The following is a 21211-nucleotide window of genomic DNA, read 5'->3' as shown; positions in this document are numbered from 1 at the left end:
TCATGCAAAACAGTAATACTCACATAGGCTCACATACAACATAACAAGGGGAAATCCCCACTTCGTCACACAGAGGAATTGCCAGACTGTATCAGACCCAAGGTCCATCTAAGCCAGTATCTTGTGTCTGACAACGGCCAGAACTAGATCTATTTTACTACTTTTTAAATATACACAAATATTTATTTAACATTTTTAAAATAATTCTCTTCTCTTCAGTAACACTGAGCTTCCTAAAAGATCTCATAGGCATTCCACAACACAAGATTTCATCATCTTTTCTTAGGTGCCATGATAGAGTGAACGAATTAAAACCAACATGCCAAGTAACGGGCAGTTAAGAAACTTTCAACACAGTTCTGAATTAGAGCTACATCAGAATAGATTACATACAGAGGCAATTCAGGCTGATTTCCAAAGCAAGGATTAAAAAAATGAATGGTTTGATAAGGACTTTGCATGGATTTTGAGTATTCCTGTTTAGAATTCTGGTTGTTGCAAATAGTACAAGAAAAGTCTTCAACATGCCAAGTAGTGAGATGGGTGCATGCTAAACAATTCCATAATCTACATCATCCTGCTAAACTGATTTACATAAAATAAATCCAAAACGACTGTTACATTTCTCAACGGGCCTGTTACCTGAACTACACGAGACTTGAATATAACAAATTAGTGATACTTTTAGGCTGTACGTTCCTAGCTGGCAGGAAAAACAAGCTCCAATTGCCTCAGAGTTTAGCTTGTGAACAGATCAATGTTTTATATGTGATGTAAAAATAATTCACAGTTACTTAAAGGAATCTCCACACCTTCAGGAGGGGAAAAAAGGAACTTTGAGGGTTTAAAAGGAGGCAGTTAAGCAATCTACCAATAAATTAACATTCTAGGATATTTTCTAGAATGTGGTGAGAGAGTGGTACACCTCACAGGACTTTTCCTGCAGAAACCCTTCAGCAAGGCAGCCTAACTTGATTTGTTTCTATTCTGAATTTCTATAACATATTGTTCTATTCACAGCCCACATGCTGGGTCAGTGCTCTTCATCCTGATTTTTGTTCCCAGACAGTCTCAGCATATATTCTATGGAACTCATCCTGCAACTAGTCCTTTGTCTCTAAAGCCCTCTAAAGGCAGAATGACAAGATCTCTGTTTATTTCTTCAGTCCTAATATGGTACCGTGCCATGCATGTTTGCCAACACAAACAAGTCTTTATTAACTAAATGGAATACAAACCACTTTTTGTGGCATTGTGCTACAATATGTATTGCATCATCCTACGCTAATACCTGTGCTTAAGGGAAACCAATAGTTTTTGTCTCCAGGGTGGTTATTTTCAGCTGTCTCAAATGCAGTAATGGCAACCGCCTGTCTCTCTGCCTGTGTCTCCAAATATGAGACTTATATTTCATACTCACCAGCATCAAGGCTGCCGGTAGCTGCAGTCCAGCCCATGATGGGGGGAATGGCACCAACAACAGCTCCCACCCACGTATTGACAATGCTCATTCTTTTCATCGGTGTGTAACAACACGTGTACAGGAAAATGTTGAAGGCTCCCAGCGCCCCAGTGAGAGGATTTACTCCCAGGGTCAGCAGGGCGATTCCTGGAACTGCACAGGAGGCGGCAAAGGACACTGCAAGCAGAGGGCTGTAGGGAAAAAAACAAAAGTAGAGGACACACATTTGTTAGCAAAAGAGCCTGCGGTCACCTGCTATTCCATCCCCATATCTCTTTAGAGCAAAAGCTAAGGTTAAGGTTGCAAAACATTTTCCATTTACAGCATTGTTTCCAAGATGCTTGTAGCTTTTTTCAAAAATGTTCTTTTATGGCTGAAATTTCCACACTCGACCTCTGTCCTAAGGTGAACCTTTCTAGAAAAACTGAGCCAATTCCACTGAGTGACTTTAGAGTTATAACTCATGGGACAAGGTTACCAGAGAAGAGCAACAAGAATGATTAAAGGTCTTGAGAACATGACCTATGAAGGAAGGCTGAAAGAATTGGGTTTGTTTAGTCTGGAAAAGAGAAGACTGAGAGGAGACATGATAGCAGTTTTCAGGTATCTAAAAGGGTGTCATAAGGAGGAGGGAGAAAACTTGTTCACCTTAGCCTCTAAGGATAGAACAAGAAGCAATGGGCTTAAACTGCAGCAAGGGAGGTTTAGGTTGGACATTAGGAAAAAGTTCCTAACTGTCAGGGTGGTTAAACGCTGGAATAAATTGCCTAGGGAGGTTGTGGAATCTCCATCTCTGGAGATATTTAAGAGTAGGTTAGATAAATGTCTATCAAGGACGGTCTAGACAGTATTTGGTCCTGCCATGAGGGCAGGGGACTGGACTCGATGACCTCTCAAGGTCCCTTCCAGTCCTAGAATCTATGAATCTATGAATCTAGTTCTGATTCTAGTGACCAGTGCTGATAACTCAAAAATGCCTGACCTGTGTCAGTTTATAATACTTTTCATAAAGAGTCCTCAATGAGAATTAGTACCTTAACAATTTGGTAGCAATCTTAGTAAGTTGCGAGCATGTGGAGCAAGCACATCAGGAAAAATGCCTCAAGTTTGTGTGTTTAAAGCTACTGAAGTAATCAACATTCAGTGTGGCAGAGGAAGTGAATTGTTGTGGCTTTGTCAGAATTTCAGTTGATTACAACTTTTGCAAGGTGCTTTTTTGGGAAGGTTTGAGAAGAATCAATGCAATTATTTTGGAGTTTTCTAAGTAGAAATAAGCAGTTTTTTGGATTTACTAAAACATGGCTGAAGTTTCCAAGTTCAAACTTGGCTGGTGTATAGTGCTCACCAGGGGAAATTTGACAAAAGAACTTTACAGCGACAAAAATCAAATTAAAATTTGTTATTTTCTGAGAGCAACGGCAACCAATTGGTTTCCATTAGAAACTCCTGTTTTCCAAGGGTCAAATGTAGGAACACAGAAGGAAATGGTAGTAACTCTACTCAAGCTCCACTCACAATCCCAGAGTAGCTGGAAGTTAATGCTGACAATTTAAATGGCCATTATTAGGCTTCAGAATAAACACCAAATGAGATGGACAAAGGCAGTTCAGACCATACTTAGACCAATTATTTCAGTCAGTCAGCAAATCCACACTGTCTGGGGTCTCAACCCTGGTGCCAATATAAGGGGCCTGAAATTCCATCACCTGGCTCAGTATTACACCATGTGACTTCAGTGGAGACGCACCTAGTTTACAACAATGCAAATGAGAGGAAAATGTGGTGCAAGTGGAAAAGGCTTCCCTCTGCTTCAGTTAGTGGAAAGGGAAAACTGGCAGAAGAGTGGGAGAGGCATGAAAGGGAGGAAGGTAGTTCTGTATTAAGTTAGCCACCTTTAATAACCTGTACGTTTTCCAGTACACATTTTACAATAAAATTATTAATAATATAATAATAATAATAATAATAATGGAGATATCCCATCTCCTAGAACTGGAAGGGACCTTGAAAGGTCATCGAGTCCAGCCCCCTGCCTTCACTAGCAGGACCAAGTACTGATTTTGCCCCAGATTCCCAAGTGGCCCCCTCAAGGATTGAACTCACAACCCTGGGTTTAGCAGGCCAATGCTCAAACCACTGAGCTATCCCTCCGTTTACTGGGAACAGGAATAGAAAATACACATTGACAATATAGCTGAGTTAATAACACTACAAGAACCTTAACTTTACAATTCTAGACTCTTAAAACTGTACAGCCTTCACATTCTATTATTGTGTTTTGCATTCAATATCCTATGTGTTTTTAGCAGCATGCTTCTCCCCCACGAAGTCTTTAATCCTGCTGTGTGCTTTGCAGTCAGCGCTCCATGCTCAGCTGTGGAAGTCCGGCTAGCAGTGAAGATGAATTTTAATAAGTCATTGTTAATAAAGAAGCTAAAGGTTTAGTTCTGATTTTTAAAGCCCTGGTCAGGCCATTTGCATCCCAGCATTTTATAAATGCTAGAATAGTCAGAACTGTTAAGATGGGTAAACTTCAGGTCGAAATGTTGGGACTAAATAAAAGACTGTCTTCAATTTAAATTAAATTGACTAAACCAAGAGTTTGATGACATGCAGGAAGATAATTCTGCCAGCTTTTCAAATCCAGCAACAGATTTTAGATTACACAGTGTGGAGGGAGTGTCATCATTTCCTTCAAAGATAGCAGTAAGCAGTCCCAGTGTTCTTGGTACATTACAAGTATAGGCAAGGTACTGTGTTGTCATCCATCGACAATGAGATGTAGATTGAGAATTTTGCTAATGAGTAACACTATAAAAGGACCATACGGTGCCGTGTGTTCTTTAGTTTTACTGTTAGCTGTGTTTTTTTTACAGGACTGCAGCAGAATACAATATGCACAGTAATTTGCCTCAATGCTATGTCTACACATGCTACAATTTCTCATCATTGCCTCTGCACAGCAAAAGCCTGACTTGGCAAAACAAATATAACTCATTTAGTTCCTGAGTAAGGTAGAGTTGGACTGTAAATTCCCAAATGACACATGAGTGATAAAGCAAATGTATATCTACTGCCGCGAAGACAAAGAACCAGCTTCAGCCCTTGCACGCCATGTAGCCCCGATTCACTTCAACGGGGCATTAATGAGGGCAGAATTTGGCCCAGCGTGGTGAACACTGCTCTCGCTAATAAAGAGCAGTGACTCCAGTCTGTCTCTTCATTCCAGACTAATGCTACACTGATCCAGTGGCACAAGAATAGCAGCAGATCCAAGCACTTCACCATTCCCCGTGTGCAAAGCAAATGGTAGAGCTGCCTGCGAACAAGCCTGGCACCAGAGGGAAGTCGATAAATCTGTTCCTCCTGCACAGTTGACATGGCTCAGAAACAGCCCTGTAATACCAATGCTGAGTGTAATACCCAGCCTGTCAGCCTCATGATACTAGAACTGCGAGCTGCTATCAAGAATGGCTATTTTTTGGTTTCTGTCATTGGGTGTGAGAGGGTAAGACCTTGCAGATCAAAATAAGTCACAACAGGTCGCAGGTGCGTCTGGATAAGAGAGAAGCCTAGTGGTTAGAACATGAGACTGGAATTCAGGAGTCTTGGGTTCTATGCTGCGTGGCCTTCGATAAATAACCTGTAAAACAGTCATCATGCTAAATGACCTCACAGGGGTGCTGTGAGGCTAATTAATTAATGTTGGCAAAGTGCTTTGAGATGCTCAAATGAGACACACTACAGAAGTACAGAGTTGGTGTATAATCATCTGGGTTATGAAATAATTTAACCTTTTAAACTGGGACACAGGATTGACTAATATGCTTGCTGGTATTACACACTGGCACTAACAAATAAGGAGACTGGCTATCTGAAGGGATGAGTTTGGTTGTGAGCTCATTCCCTAGCACCTGGACATGGTGGAGACTTGTAGTTCTGCATAGAGCCACAATAGCTGGGGATGGCCATTTCGTGCTCTCTAGGAACGCCTCTGCTTCACCCACCCCTCCTGACCAATGCTTGGGGTGATATCTGGCTCTGGAGGGTAGATCCCTACAATAGGGGATATTTTTTGTGGGACCGTGTTGTGGGTGGCATGGAAAAGACAGTGACGGAAGAAGGACTTGGAGATTTCTTGGGAAAAATAATAGAAAGGTTTGGACCTCCACATAGCTGAGTTTTTAAACATCTGCCCTGCTCGTTGACGATCTTTTTGCTCAATGATTCATTGGCACTTTAGTGGTTGGTTACAAAATAAAAAATAAAAAGCGATTCAGCGATAAATAATTCCCAGCCCAGCTTAACACCAGACTCAGCTATTTCTGATCTTTCCACAAAACTAACACCAAAACCAAGTCCAAAGTACTATCATTATTATTCAAAAGAGCAATATGTGCAAACTGCAGTTCCTTCAGGAAAAGGTAAATATTTAGTGTTTGTTATTACAATTTTCAAAAATGTTCACGGCTGCCAATTGGTCAGAGCTTTGAGGATGTTACTTCCCAAGGGAAATATACATCTGCTCTGAGAAATTCCCACCAAGAAGCTGAGAGATAGGAGATGACTATTACAACTGCTCAGGGAAATTTCCATCAGGATGTCCTGAGATCTCAGACAGACCACTAGTACAAGCACTTCCCAGAAGTCACAAAGTAGTTTGTACTGGTGCTTAAAGGAAATGTCCTTGACAAAGTCTAGGGCACCATTTTTTGGCCTGTACAAAACAACTTTTTTGTTTATTTTAAACCTTTCCAATAATGGCAGATAATGTACATACCAGCGTGTGTGTGCATGTATATTATATTACATTCATACTTAAATGCACTCATTGTTACAACTAAAGGAATTAATATCCTTAGTCAGTTACTAGTTAACTAATCCCTATGTAGAAAATAAAACCCAAGAACAAATCCTCTTAAGGATCCAGTATGCAGGAAAGATACTTTTACATTAAAATAATTATTCAAAAATGCAGACAAAAAACTACTCATTTGGGCGCTTGATTAAATACAAAAGTATTTCCCTGGAAAGAAAATGATCAGTTTTAAAAAGGATTTAAAATCTAAATTTAAACAGTATTTATTTGAATGGTATTTTCCAAATGTCAATAATATTCTGAGCAGCTACTGTATGTAAAACTATTGTTTGTGAGACAGTGTATAGATAACACTTCTAACTTGCCTGTTTAGGCAAAAGAAAAACTGTATTTAATCCCCTCCCCATCACCATATCTAATAATGTATCACAAACAGAACATTCTCTATAGATAACCCTTGACAGCATGTACACTAAATAATCCATCCATCCTCCAGGTATTTATTTCATGCTCATCATGGTGGTATCTGAGGCCTGGTCTACACTACGGGTTTAGGTCGACTTTAGCGGCGTTAAACCAAATTAAGCCTGGACACGTCCACACAACGAAGCCCTTTCTTTCGACTTAAAGGGCCCTTTAAACCGGTTTCTTTACACCACCTCCGACGAGGGGATTAGCGATAAAACCGGCCTTTGCGGGTCGGAATTGGGGTAGTGTGGACGGAATTCAATGTTATTGGCCTCCGGGAGCTATCCCACAGTGCTTCATTGTGACCGCTCTGGACAGCGCTCTCAACTCAGATGCACTGACCAGGTAGACAGGAAAAGACCCGCGAAGGTTTGAATTTCATTTCCTGTTTGCCCAGCGTGGAGAGCACAGGTGACCACGCAGAGCTCATCAGCACAGGTAACCGTGATGGAGTCCTCCCAGGATCGCAAAAGAGCTCCAGCATGGACCGAACGGGAGGTACGAGATCTGCTCGCCATATGGGGAGATGAAGCAGTGATAGCTGAACTCCGTAGCAGTAAAAGAAATGGAAAAGTATTAGAAAAGATCTCCAAGGCCATGAAGGACCGAGGCCATAACAGGGACACACAGCAGTGCTGCGTGAAAATTAAGGAGCTACGGCAAGCTTACCACAAAGCCAGAGAAGCAAACGGAAGGTCCGGGGCAGAGCCGCAAACTTGCCGCTACTACGCGGAGCTGCATGCGATCCTAGGGGGTGCAGCCACCACTACCCCAACCGTGTGCTATGACTCTCTCACTGGAGAAACACACAGGGAAGACGGTTCGGGGAACGAGGAAGATGACGATGGAGGTACTGTAGGTAGCTCACAGCAGCAAGGAAGCGGAGAAACCGGTTTCCCCAACAGCCAGGATATGTTTGTGACCCTGGACCTGGAACCAGTAACCCCCGAACTCACCCAAGACCCTCAGGGCACACAGGAGACCTCTGGTGAGTGTAACTTTGTAAATATTTGTAAGCATTACAAAAAAAAAGCAAGCAAATCTGTTAACGTGTATGGGGATGGAGCGGAAATCCTCCAGGGACATCTCCAGAAAGCTCTCCTGGTTGAAATGGGGTGATTTTATTAAGGGGGACATTCAGAGGCGCCCGTTCCTGCTCTTCTGACCAGAAATGTTCCCCGCTGTTAACCACGTGGTGGGGGGAGGGGTGAAGTGATCATCCCAGAGAATCGTGTGTGTGTGTGTGTGTGTGGGGGGGTGGTTTACTTGTGTTTGTGCCGCATGTTAACCGGGAAACCGCAGCCCCCTCCTTTTACATTGAAACCCCATTTTAAATGGACAACCCAATTCATCCTTGATATGGGAAATGCCTGCTGTTTGCAACCTTTCCCGCATGTTAAGAAGGTTAAAAAAGCCAAAACACTGTGGCCTACGATGGCTGCCTGCAAGCCGAAATATGCGACCTTGTAATGAAAGAGTGTACCCATTGTTCCCTAAAATGTGTCTTTTTTAACCACCTCTCCCTTCTCCTCCGCCAGCTGCAAATGTTTCTCCTTCGCAGAGGCTCGTGAACATTAGAAAGAGAAAACGTAAGACGAGGGACGAGATGTTCACGGAGCTGCAGATGTCCGCCCAGGCTGATAGAGCACAGCAGAATGCGTGGAGGTAGTCAATGTCGGAGATGAGAAAAGCCCAATATGAACGAGAGGAGAGGTGGCGGGCTGAATCGCGGGAAGTACAGAGCAAGTGGCGGGCTGAAGACGATAGGTGGCGTCAGCTTGCAGACAGACGGCAAGAGGCAATGCTCCGTCTGCTGGAGCATCAAACTGATATGCTCGAGCGTATGGTTGAGTTGCAGGAAAGGCAGCAGGAGCAGAGACCGCCGCTACAGCCCCTGTGTAACCAACAGCCCTCCTCCCCAAGTTCCATAGCCTCCTCACCAAGACGCCCAAGAACACGGTGGGGGGGCCTCCGTCCACCCAGTCACTCCACCCCAGATGATCGCCCAAGCATCAGAAGGCTGGCCTTCTATAAGAGTTAAAGTTTTAAAATGCAGTGTGTCCTTTTCCATCCCTCCTCCCCCACCCATCCCAGGCTACCTTGGCAATTATCCCCCTACCTCTGTAAGGAACTAATAAAGAATGCATGAATGTGAAAAAACAATGACTTTATTGCCTCTGCAAGCGGGAGGGGAGGGTGGGGTGGGGTGGTTGGTTTACAGGGAAGTAGAGTGAACCAGGTTGGGGGGGGGGGGGTTGGAGGGTTCATCAAGGAGAAACAAACAGAAGTTTCACACAGTAGCCTGGCCAGTCACAAAACTCGTTTTCAAAGCTTCTCTGATGCGCACCGCGCCCTGCTGTGCTCCTCTAACCGCCCTGGTGTCTGGCTGCGCGTAATCAGCGGCCAGGCGAGTTGCCTCAACCTCCCACCCCGCCATAAATGTCTCCCCCTTACTCTCACAGATATTGTGGAGCGCACAGCAAGCAGCAATAACAATGGGGATATTCTTTTCGCTGAGGTCTGAGCGAGTCAGTAAGCTGCGCCAGCGCGCTTTTAAACGACAAATGCACATTCCACCACCATTCGGCACTTGCTCAGCCTGTAGTTGAACAGGTCCTGACTCCTGTCCAGGCTGCCTGTGTACGGCTTCATGAGCCATGGCATTAAGGGGTAGGCTGGGTCCCCAAGGATCACGATAGGCATTTCAACATCCCCAATGGTCACTTTCTGGTCCGGGAAGAAAGTCCCTTCCTCCAGCTTTCGAAACAGAGCAGAGTTCCTGAAGACGCGAGCATCATGTACCTTTCCCGGCCATCCCACGTTGATGCTGGTGAAACGTCCCTTGTGATCCACCAGGGCTTGCAGCAGCATTGAAAAGTACCCCTTGCGGTTTACGTAGTCGGTGGCTTGGTGCTCCGGTGACAAGATAGGGATATGGGTTCCGTCTATGGCCCCGCCACAGTTTGGGAATCCCATTTCAGCAAAACCATCCACTATTGACTGCACGTTTCCCAGAGTCACTACCCTTGCTATCACCAGGTCTTTCATTGCCCTGGCAAATTGGATCACAGCAGCCCCCACCGTAGATTTGCCCACTCCAAATTGATTCCCGACTGACCGGTAGCTGTCTGGCGTTGCAAGCTTCCACAGGGCTATCGCCACTCGCTTCTCAACTGTGAGGGCTGCTCTCATCTTGGTATCCTGGCGTTTCAGGGCAGGGGAAAGCAAGTCACAAAGTTCCATGAAAGTGGCCTTACGCATGCGAAAGTTTCGCAGCCACTGGGAATCGTCCCATACCTGCAGCACGATGCGATCCCACCAGTCTGTGCTTGTTTCCCGGGCCCAGAATCGGCGTTCCACGGCATCAACCTGCCCCAGTGACACCATGATTTCCACATTGCTGGGGCCTGTGCCTTGTGAGAGGTCTATGTCCATGTCAATTTCCTCATCACTCTCGTCGCCGCGCTGCAATCGCCTCCTCGCCTGGTCCGGGTTTCGCCTTGGCATGTTCTGGCTCTGCATATACTCCAGGACAATGCGCGTGGTGTTCATAGTGCTCATAATTGCCGCGGTGATCTGAGCGGGCTCCATGATCCCAGTGCTAGCTATGGCGCCTGGTCAGAAAAAAGGCGCGAAAGTACTATCTGATGGACCAGGAGAAGGAGGGCGGAAGGGAGGGAGGGAGGGAGGGCCGAGTGACGACATGGCGTACAGGTACAGGAACAGGGAGAAACACAAACAACTGTCACACAGAATGGTCCCCCCAAAGATTAAACTGGAAACCCTGGGCTTAGCAGGCCGTTGATTTCACGGAGGAAGGGGAAGCAAATGAACACAGAACAAATCTATTTTTTACATCTTAAGGTGGCAGCCGACGGTGCAGCATGAGTGACAGCCATACCAGTATGACGACGATGGGTACCAATCATAATATACCATCATCTGCCAAAAGGCAAGGGGCTGCTGCTGTGTAGCAATGCAGCCCCACATCTGCCAGCCCCACGTCCGCCAGCACCCAGCATCGCCCTCGGCCTCTTCTGGGTGCTTAGCAGACAATACTGGGCAATTGGCAGAAAATAGTATATTACGACTGGTAACCATCATCATCAAAACAGTAGCATGTCTGCCCAGGTGGCCATGATTGACAGCCATACCAGTATGACGATGACGGGTACCAGTCATAATATACCATCGCCTGCAAGGGGCTGGTGCAATGCAGCCCTACGGCTGCCAGCCCCATGGCTATCACTCATGCTACACCGTCTACCGCCAAAAGGCAGTTAGCAGCTGCTGCTGTGTAGCAATGCAGTCCCACGTCTGCCGGCACCCAGAGGACATATGGTGACGGTGAGCTCAGCTGAGCTGAGCGGGCTCCATGCTTGCCGTGGTATGTTGTCTGCACAGGTAACCCAGGTAAAAAGGCGCGAATGTATTGTCTGCCGTTGCTGTGACGAGGGGGGAGGGGCCTGACGACATGTACCCAGCACCGCCCGCGACACTGTTTTGCATCATCCGGGCATTGGGATCTCAACCCAGAATTCAAAGAAAAGGCGTGAACCACTTCTCGGCTCTCTGAGCTGTGGCGCAAACGTAGTATCTGACGGACTAGGGGAAGGAGGGAGGGGGGCCGAGTGACGACATGGCGTACAGGCACAGGGAATTAAAATAAAGAACGGTGGCTGTGCATCAGGGAGAGACACAAACAACTGTCACAGACTGGTCCCCCCCAAAGATTAAACTGAAAACCCTGGGTTTAGCAGGCCGTTGATTTGACGGAGGGAGGGGGAAGCAAATGAATACAGAGCAAAGGGAAGCAAATGAATACAGAGCAAATCTATTTTTTTACATCTTAAGACGACGGTGCAGCGTGACTGATAGCCCTCGGCATCTTTCTGGGTGCTTGGCAGCAAATACGGGGCGGTGTATGACGATGGTCTTCAGGCCTATTGCACAATCGGCTGCTCAGGGAAGACTCTGCTAACGTACGATGACCCGACTTGTAATAGGATGGCTAACAGTCGTAATACACCATTTACTGCTAAAAGGCAAGCCCCACGGCTGCCAGCACCCAGATCGCCGATGAAGGCTACCAGTCTACTGCACCGTCTACCGCCAAAAGGCAGTTAGCAGCTGCTGCTGTGTAGCAATGCAGTCCCACGTCTGCCGGCACCCAGAGGACATATGGTGACGGTGAGCTCAGCTGAGCTGAGCGGGCTCCATGTTGTCTGCACAGGTAACCCAGGTAACCCAGGTAAAAAGGCGCGAATCTATTGTCTGCCGTTGCTGTGACGGGGGAGGGAGGGGCCTGACGACATGTACCCAGAACCGCCCGCGACACTGTTTTGCATCATCTGGGCATTGGGATCTCAACCCAGAATTCCAAGGGGCGGCAGAGACTGCGGGAACTGTGGGATAGCTGTGGGATAGCTACCCATAGTGCAATGCTCCGGAAGTCGACGCTAGCCTCGTACTGTGGACGCGGTCCGCCGACTAGAGCACCTAGAGCATTTTATTGTGTGGACACACACAATCGGCTGTATACAACCGATTTCAATAAAACCGGCTTCTATAAATTCGAACTAATTTCGTAGTGTAGACATACCCTGAGTGCCTTACCAAACTCAAGAACAGTGGACTACACAAGATTAGAATAGTCTCTTTGCTATTTCTCAATTCAGGATAAATCAGTGTTGTCTGAAACTAAATATAACAGATCTTTAAATCCACTTGACTACTCACAAGCAGCTCCAAGTAGGGAGATTTCATTCACCATTCGCTGCTTGACTCTCAGGCTCCCTTCGCTACAGGTGCTACACATCCGTATTCACTATACTGCTACCTTTTACCAGACAGCACTGCAAGAAGACACAGTGTGTGGTCAATGTGCAATGTATATGTGGCACTTGTTGCCCTCCTAATACTTATGAGGTCTGCCCATGCCACCCATGGACAAATCTGGTGCCCACATAGGCTAGGGGAAACTGCTATACCCCTATCTATGTATTTATACTGTGACCATCCACATGGTAAAGCACTGCATTCATATATAAAAATCTTTCACCATGATAGATGCAAGTAATAATGCACAAGGGTCTGCTGTCATACTATCTAGGAGTGTATCCTAGGAGCATACTGTTGGGCCAGAAAAATATCTTCGGGCAACATGGCTCTACCAGAGACTACAGCAATGACAATTCTGGGACAGAAGGATGGTCTTATGGTGAAGTTACATGACTGAAAGCCAGGAAGACGTGGGGTCTGGTCCTAGCTTGGTCAAATCACTTAGAAGCTCTGTGCTTCAGTTCCTCATCTGTAAGTTAGGGACTACAGTGCCTACTTCACAGGGGTGTCATGAGGCTAAATTTATTAATATTTGTGAAGTGCTCTAACATCCTCCTATGGAAGGCAATATATTAGTAATGACTCTTACTATTGTTCCCAGGTAGTTGAAATGTATTGATTTATCTCCAATAGAGTCCATCTGAGGCAGACCCTTTCCAATCCACAGGACCCAAGAGGAAGAGGAATAAAGGCTCAGTTTTCTATTCATACAATACAAAGCTGCCACTGGCACGGTGAGATTCCAGACACTGTCAATCAGGCTGGGGAGAATCACTCAAGGATAGCTTGGGGAAGGTAGGGAGCAGACAGGAGGGAATCCCACAGGAGTAAAATTCAGGCTTCCACGCCTTACACAATTGCTAGGCATTCACCTGGAACCCTACATATCATGTGTGGTGGATTGTGACTTCAGAAAACGTAGCAGCCTGCTGTCCCCTAATTCATGTGTGCCTGACAGGTCTTCTCGCGCACACGCACACACTTACTTAGGGGTCATGATTCCTGGGTTCAATTCTTTACTCTGCTACTGACTTTCAGCTGACCTTGGACAAGTCACTTTAATTTCCTTGTGTTTCAGTTTGCCCAGCTATACAATTAATATATTTACCTACCTCACAGTAGTGTTGGGAAGCTTAATTAATATTTATAAAGTTCTTCTACATTCTCAGTTCTCATCTAATATCCACATGAAATCTCAGGCTAAACACTTTGTGACTACAAGAGATATACTGGATGTACAACCTTAGAATATGTTAAAACTTTATTACCATTTAAAAATCAACATTTTAAAATGACAAAAATTCAAAGCTTAAAAAAAATAGTGTTTGAAAATCAGGAAATTAGATTGTTGTTTTTCAAAGAACCTAAACATTGAGAAATAATTAAGGTTCCAACATCAAACTCCTTCTCCCCCTGGAATGCCCCAGCCCCGCACTCATATACATACATATCTTTAGATACAAAGGCATACAAACCTGATACAATGAGCTTAATTTGTGACCTAGCACTAATGGGTAATTGTGCGTGTAAAACATGTATTTGCATATAAGAATAAGCTTGAGTGTAAGTGCCCATTTGTATCTGCTTGCATATTTTGTAGGTGAAACCTAAGTGCCTATATTTGAAAATGGGATTCAAAGGAGACCACACAAGTAATAAAGACCCCTTTCCTTCCTGCCTGCCAAAACCATCCCTAACAATCCCTATATGAAGAGCTTAATTTTTGACCTTGCACTAATGCATAAGACAAAGACAAACAAAGGGTGGCAGGGGAGAGAGAAGCACAGAGAGGTTAAGTGACTTGCGCAAGGTCACTCAGCTGCTTAATGGCACCTCACCCCAGGTCTCCCAACTTTCACTCCAGTGCCCTATTCAATAGGCCCCACTACATCTCAATAAAACAGGTAGCTGTTGTTTGCTCTGTTTTTTTCCGACACACTATGGAGGGATGTAATCAGTGATGCCATGGGGGACGTGATTATCTTATCCATACTGTTTTGCTTTTGCTACCACCTATTTAATTCAAATTCCTACACAAACAGCTGGGAGTAAACGATGGCTTTGTTGAAGATTCAATACCCTGCCTTGTCAATTACAGACAGAGAAAGTTCTCACACCCATTAGGAATCCCGGTAAGTCCTCCAGCAAAAACAGGGAACAACAAGCTTTATATTCCTGATATTTCCTAATGTAAACAAACCTAACACAGCCCCCAGTCCCCTCCCCATCCTCCTTTTATCTTTTTGGGGAAATGAGGGGGAGGAAACAGTTACTTGCCTGTATTGTAACTGTTGTCCTTTGAGATGTGATGCAGACAGGTAATCCAAGCAGGTGTGCATGCACCCCGCACACTGAAGCTGAAGAACTTTGCCTAGCAGTACCCGTGGGGCGGCACTCACACCCTTTGCCCCTAGCCCCTCCCCTGGCTATGTAAGAGCGGCAGTGCCCCAACCCCCCTCAGTTCCTTCACACCGAACGTCATTAACACAGACTTCAATGCAGAGGGGAAGGAAGGGGTGTTGTGGAATACACGTCTGCATCAGATCTCAAAGGCCAACAGTTACAATACAGGTAAAACGCCATTTTTTCTTTTTGGAGTAGATGCAGCCGTTATTCCATGTAGATGACTCACAAGCAGTGCCTGCAAGAGGTGGGGTTCGGAGACTATTTAGACAAGGACCGCAGGATTGCCTCCCCAAAGCTTGCATCTGATCTGGATGCAGTAGCAATGGCATAGTGGTTTGTAAATACATGTACAGAGGACCAAGTGGCAGCCGTGCAAATGTCCAATGTAGGAACGTCACTGAGAAATCTCATCAACATCGTCAGGACCCATGTGGAATAAGCTCGCACCCTTTGAAGAGGCGCAGTCTGAGCTACTTTGTCTGCTGTCACGATACCGGAAGTTATCCACCTGGAAACTGTCTGTGTAGAGACTGCTCATCCCTTCATTTGGTTCACATCTGAGATGAAGAATGGAAAGGATTAGTTTTATCCAGGTGAAAAGCCAAACCTCGCCTAACATCCAATGTGTGAAAATGCTGCTCATCTGGGGTTGAATGCAGCTTAAAGAACATTGGTAGATATATAATTTGGTTCAAATGAAACTGAGAAACCACTTTGGACAAAAACTTAGGGTGTGGCACCAAGGTTACTTTGTTTTTGGAAAATTGTAAGGAGGCTCTGCCATCAAAGCCTGCAACTCTCACATTCTCCTTGTAGATGTTATTGCCACAAGGAAAGCAGTTGTCTGACACAGAAGGGAGAATGAAGAAGTGGACAAAGACTCGAACCGGAGGTCCCATAAGAGCTGCTAAGACAACATTAAGGTCCCACAAAGAAACCGGTACTTTCACAGGCAGGTGGAAATGAGTCATTCCTTTCAAGAACCTCACTACCATGGAGTTTGAAAATACTGACTTCCCATGGATGGGTAGATAAAACACCGAAATCGCCACAAGATGCACTCTCAACAAACTAAGTGCAAGACTAGAAGACTGAAGGTGTAACAGGTACTCCAAAATGTCCTTCATACAAACCATCTTCGATTGAACTCCCTGGGCTGACGACCACAGCAAGAACTGCTTCCATTTGGCCAAATATGCTGCTCTTGTGGAAGGCTTTCTACTGTTAAGCAAGATTTGCCACACCACCTATGAACATTGTTCCTTCTCATCTAACTGAGCAGCAACCACGCCAGGAGATGCAGGGAGCTAAGTCCTGGATGCCAAATCTGACTGTGATGCTGAGCCAGGAGATCAGGGTGAAAAGGAAGGAATATGGGAGACTGAACCGATAAAGCGAGGAGGTCGAAGAACCAACACTGTCTTGGCTACACCGGAGCAATGAGAATGAGTTTGGCATGATCCAATTTCAGCTTGAGAATGACCTGCAGGATGATTGGAATGGAGGAAGGGCACCCAAGAGTGCCAATTCCCAACTCAGGTGAAAAGCATTAGTCAGAGAGCCCAGCCCGAGATCCCCTCGACAGCATCTTGTGGAGATCAGGTTAATGGTCAGAGTGCCCCAAACTGCAAAGACAGCATAGGATGCTGGGCTTCTGAAACCACATGTGATTCAGGGAGAAATTTCTGCTGAGGTGATCTGCCAGGTGATTCTGGATCCCAGGTAAATGATCATCCATGGGGGAAATGTTTTTCCTGATGCAGAACTGCCAGAGCCTGATCACCTCCTGATAACAGCATGTTGGAGTATGCTTCCCCACCCCCTCACCCCCACCCCCCTGGCCTGTTTCCATAATACATCATGTGGGTATTGTTGGTAAGGATGTGCACCAGTGAGTCCCTGATATGATCTCGAATGGCCTGACAGGCATTATAGATGGCCCGAAGCTCCAGGACATTGATATGGAGAGAAGCTTCCAGTTCTGACCACAAGACTTGAACTTTCAGTGACCCCAGATGCACTCCCCAACCAATTAAGGAGGCATTGGTGACAACAGTCCTGGACAGTGGGGACTGAGCAAAGGGAATCCCCAGGACACATTGCCCTGAACTGTCCACCACTGTATGGAGTTCAAGATTGGCGAAGAAAGTTGGACCAGTCTGTCCAAAGTATGATGATTCGGATGATAAATCAACTTCAGCCACTGAAGAGGACTTGGGCTGTGGTTGAGGGTTGAGACTGCAGTTCCAGACTTGAGAGGCAAATTGTGTGGAAATTGGTGAGTCGGCAGAAACACTCTGGAACTTGTAGAGTCTGTCAGGGCCTCAATGAATTTGATTCTTGGAGTTGGGACTGGTGTTGACTTTCTGCTGTTTAGGATAAGACCTAGACAGTCAAGTAAGCATGGCGTGAACTGAACACGAAAGAAGACTTCTTCTCTGGATTTGTCCCTAAGTAACCAGTTGTCAAGATATGGGAGGATATGGACTCCTGTCTTCCTAAGGTATGGTGTCACTACAACTATTGATTTGGTAAAAACCCAGGGAGCAGGAGACAGATCAAAAGGGAGCATGGTGTACTGATAGTGCCAATCCACCATGACAAACTGAAGAAACCTCCTGTGGGTTGGGAGAATTACTGTGTAGAAGTAAGCATCCTGAAGGTCTAGGGAGCAAACCAGTCATCGTGATTTAATGTGGGAAGGACACGTTGCTACAGTAATGATCCAGAATCTCAGGTATCTGATGTATTTGTTGAGGTGGCAGAGGTCAAGGATAGGACTCATCCCTCTCTTGGGTTTAGGAACCAGGAAATACTGGGAGGAGAATTCCTGTCCCCGATGCTGCAGAGGGATCTCCTATACAGCCCCAAAGGCCAGGAGAGACTGAATCTGCTCGACAAGTATCTTGTGAGAGAGGTCCCTGAAGAGGGATGAGGTAGGTGGATGGGGAGGAGGGATGGAGAGGAGCGGTCTGGCATAAACTGATCTGACAGTGCTTGGGACCCAGCTTTCTGTAGTAATAGAGTCCCAAACTCAGTAAAAACAAGCCATCCCATCCCGGGGGAACAGAAATTGAGACATCACTGCTTCCCTGGACACACAAATCAAAATGGATGTTTGCTGGATGCTGGGAGAATGAACCAGCTGGCTAAATCTGGAATCAGAGGGCCTTCGCTTCTGGGATCTATGCCCCCTTCCTGAGGTAGGCCTGCTGCTTTACAGGAAATGAGGACTACCTGAAGAAAGCTGCAAGCGGTATTGCTGCTGTTGCTGCTGACGGCTATAGTGGTGTCGCTGTACAGCTAGAGTCTAAACTGTCAAGGAATTCAAAGTAGCTCGGAAATCCTTAAAAGAGTGCAGGGTCTTGCCAATCTTTTCCGAAAACAAAACCCAACCATCCAAAGGTAAGTCCTCAATGGTCTGCTGCAAATCAAGCACAATGCCTGAATTCTGCAGCCATGTGGCCCTGCTCATGGTCACAGCTGATGCCATAATTCTGCCCAAGGCATCTGTCACATCCAGGGCTGATTGTAATGAAGTCTTGGCTACCATACAGTGTTCTGCAATGAACGCCTTAAACACTTCCCTGGCGGCTTCTGGCAACTTGTCTTCAAACTCAGACATGGCCATCCAATTAACAAAGTCGTATTTAGAGAGGAATGGCTGCTGGTTCGTGATGCACAATTGTGGGGAAGAGGTGGTATAAATCAGCCTCCCAATCAAGTCCATCCTTTTGGACGCTTTGTCCGTATGTGTGGATTTATTCCTTCCCTGTTATGCCTTGTCATGTGCTGCAGTTACCACAACAGAGTCAGGGGCTGGGTGGGAGTAGAAACCCTCAAGACCCTGAATGGCAACAACATGCTGCTTCTCTGCATGCTTTGCCACGGGAGGCAACAAAACAGGAGTATTCCAGAGGGCCTTGGCAGGCTCCAAGAGGACCTCATTATTCAGGAGAGCTACTTTCCCTGGAGCTCATGGTTAGAGAATATCCAACAGCTTATGCGTATTCTCCTGCAGAAATTCAGCCTGAATGTCTAAGATAGCGGCCATACGTTCTGTGACACGAAGGTCACAATGGAGGGATGAAGCAGTAGAAACCATGGCACTGGAAAATTCCTGAACTAGTGCAAAATCAGGGACTGAGAGGCAAGCAGTCTGAAGCTGCCTGATATGCCATCAGTATGCAGACAGTTGGCCCTGGTGCTGATATCATCTGTACCGGATTCAACAGATGCCCCATGGCTTGAACTGGAATTAATGATATGGGCTGTGGCTGATCTTGGCGTAGTACCTGCGAGCTGTTAGATGGACCTACTCCATCCTGTGTGCTGGAAGGAGTACAGTGCCGGTCAGCACTCCTCTTAGAATAGAGGTCTCCAAACTGTGGGGCATGCCCCCCCTAGGGGGGCACATAGGAACCTTGGGTGGGGCACGTCAGGTCCCAGGCCAGCCCCTGGGGAGTGGAAGGAGCTCCACCTAGTCCCTCCCCGCCCCCAGTTCTGCTCCGATTCTGCCTGCAGCTCTGACTCTAGCCATGGGCGGTGAGAAGGAACAGAGGGGTTTGGGAAGGCACTGCCTTTATATATATCCAGGGCAGGGGCTAGGGCCATAGGGCACAAGCACCGCCCCTACAGATACTGCTATGCAAAGTTCTGCGGCTTCTGTGTGCTGGGTGCACACACACCTACATGGAATACATGGCTACGTTTACTTGAAGAACCACCTATCACGCCTCCTTCATATATCCAACAGAAGCCAAAAAGTCAGGCCTTCATTTTCCTCTGCACAACCGCTTTAATGATACCAAATAGCCTCCCTACTAGAAAGACACAAACCATACCTATTCATAATTAAATTATAATGTTACATGCTTTTTGCCAGACCAAAAAACATGGCTTAGTTTCATCTGATGAGTTTTCTGCTTTATTCATTTGAGATACAGGCTCATCAACAATGCCACATTTATTTCCCTCAAAGCTATAATTTGTTCACTGCTATCCACAGAAACAATGCTAAATTAGCATTGAGTTCATAATGTTCTATGGTGACAGGTAAAGGATATTGAGACAATAAAGGTGAGATTGATGTCTTAGATTAATCTCAATATTGCTGCTCTAGATGAGAATTTCATCTGCATACGAGACTGTCAAAACAATTTATTGTAATAAAAAGAGGCCCAGTCTAAAATCTCCCAACAACAAGCTGTCTGGAAATGGTGGAAGCTCTGAACAAGTTATTAGAGAAAGAAAAAGAACAGGAGGTGTGATCCTTAACGCTACCAGTCATTTCACCATTATATTCTTGTATTAATTTGTGAGATAGAAGTGCCAAGCACGAAGCCTACTAGAGCTTCAATTAATTCAGATTTCAGAAATAAACATCCCCAGCCCATTTTCTTCTTTTATGCTGTCTGTATTAGAAAATACTAAGGCTGTCAAGCGATTAAAATGTTAATTGCGATTAATCACATTGTTAAACAATAACAGAATACCATTTATTTAAAAATATTTTTGGATGTTTTCTTCATTTTCAAATATATTAATTTCAATTGCAACACAGAATACAAAGTGTACAGTGTTCACTTTTTGTTTATTTTTTATTACAAGTATTTGCACTGTAAAAAACAAAAGAAATAGTATTTTTCAAGTATCAGAGGGGTAGCCATATTAGTCTGAATCTGTAAAAAGCAACAGAGGGTCCTGTGGCACCTTTAAGATGCCTTCTGTTAGTCTTAAAGGTGCCACAGGACCCTCTGTTGCTTTTTACAGTATTTTTCAATACACCTAGTACAAGTACTGTAGTGCAATCTCTTTATCATGAAAGTTGAACTTACAAATGTAGAATTATGTACAAAAAACTGCATTCAAAAATAAAACAATGTAAAATTGTAAAGCCTGCAAGTCCACAGAGTCCTACTTCTTGTTCAGCCAATCGCTCAGACAAACAAGTTTGTTTATATTTGCAGGAGACAATGCTGCCCGTCTCTTGTTTACAATGTCACCTGAAAGTGAGAACAGGCATTTGCATGGCACTGTTGTAGCTGGCGTCGCAAGATATTTATGTGCCAGATGCGCTAAAGATTCGTATGTCCCTTCATGCTTCCACCACCATTCCAGGGGACATGCGTCCACTGCTGATGACAATCCACAGCAGTGTGGACCAAAGCATGTTTATTTTAATTATCTGAGTCAGATGCTACCAGCAGAAGGTT

The 21211-nt window shown here is 45.4% G+C and overlaps 1 protein-coding gene across 1 annotated transcript in view; it reads right to left on the bottom strand.

Moving 5' to 3' along the window:
- The window catches only part of LOC128847959 (protoheme IX farnesyltransferase, mitochondrial), a 175959-nt gene that overhangs the window by 17904 nt on the left and 136844 nt on the right, over positions 1-21211 (bottom strand). Inside the window, exon 6 of the mRNA XM_054047682.1 lies at positions 1421-1653. Coding sequence (XP_053903657.1) covers positions 1421-1653 — 233 coding nt within the window. The remainder of the gene's footprint in view (positions 1-1420; positions 1654-21211) is intronic.

This window comes from Malaclemys terrapin, chromosome 13 (genome assembly GCF_027887155.1).
Source record: "Malaclemys terrapin pileata isolate rMalTer1 chromosome 13, rMalTer1.hap1, whole genome shotgun sequence".
Lineage (NCBI taxonomy): Eukaryota > Metazoa > Chordata > Testudines > Emydidae > Malaclemys > Malaclemys terrapin.
This window is presented reverse-complemented; position numbering and strand designations above follow the sequence as displayed.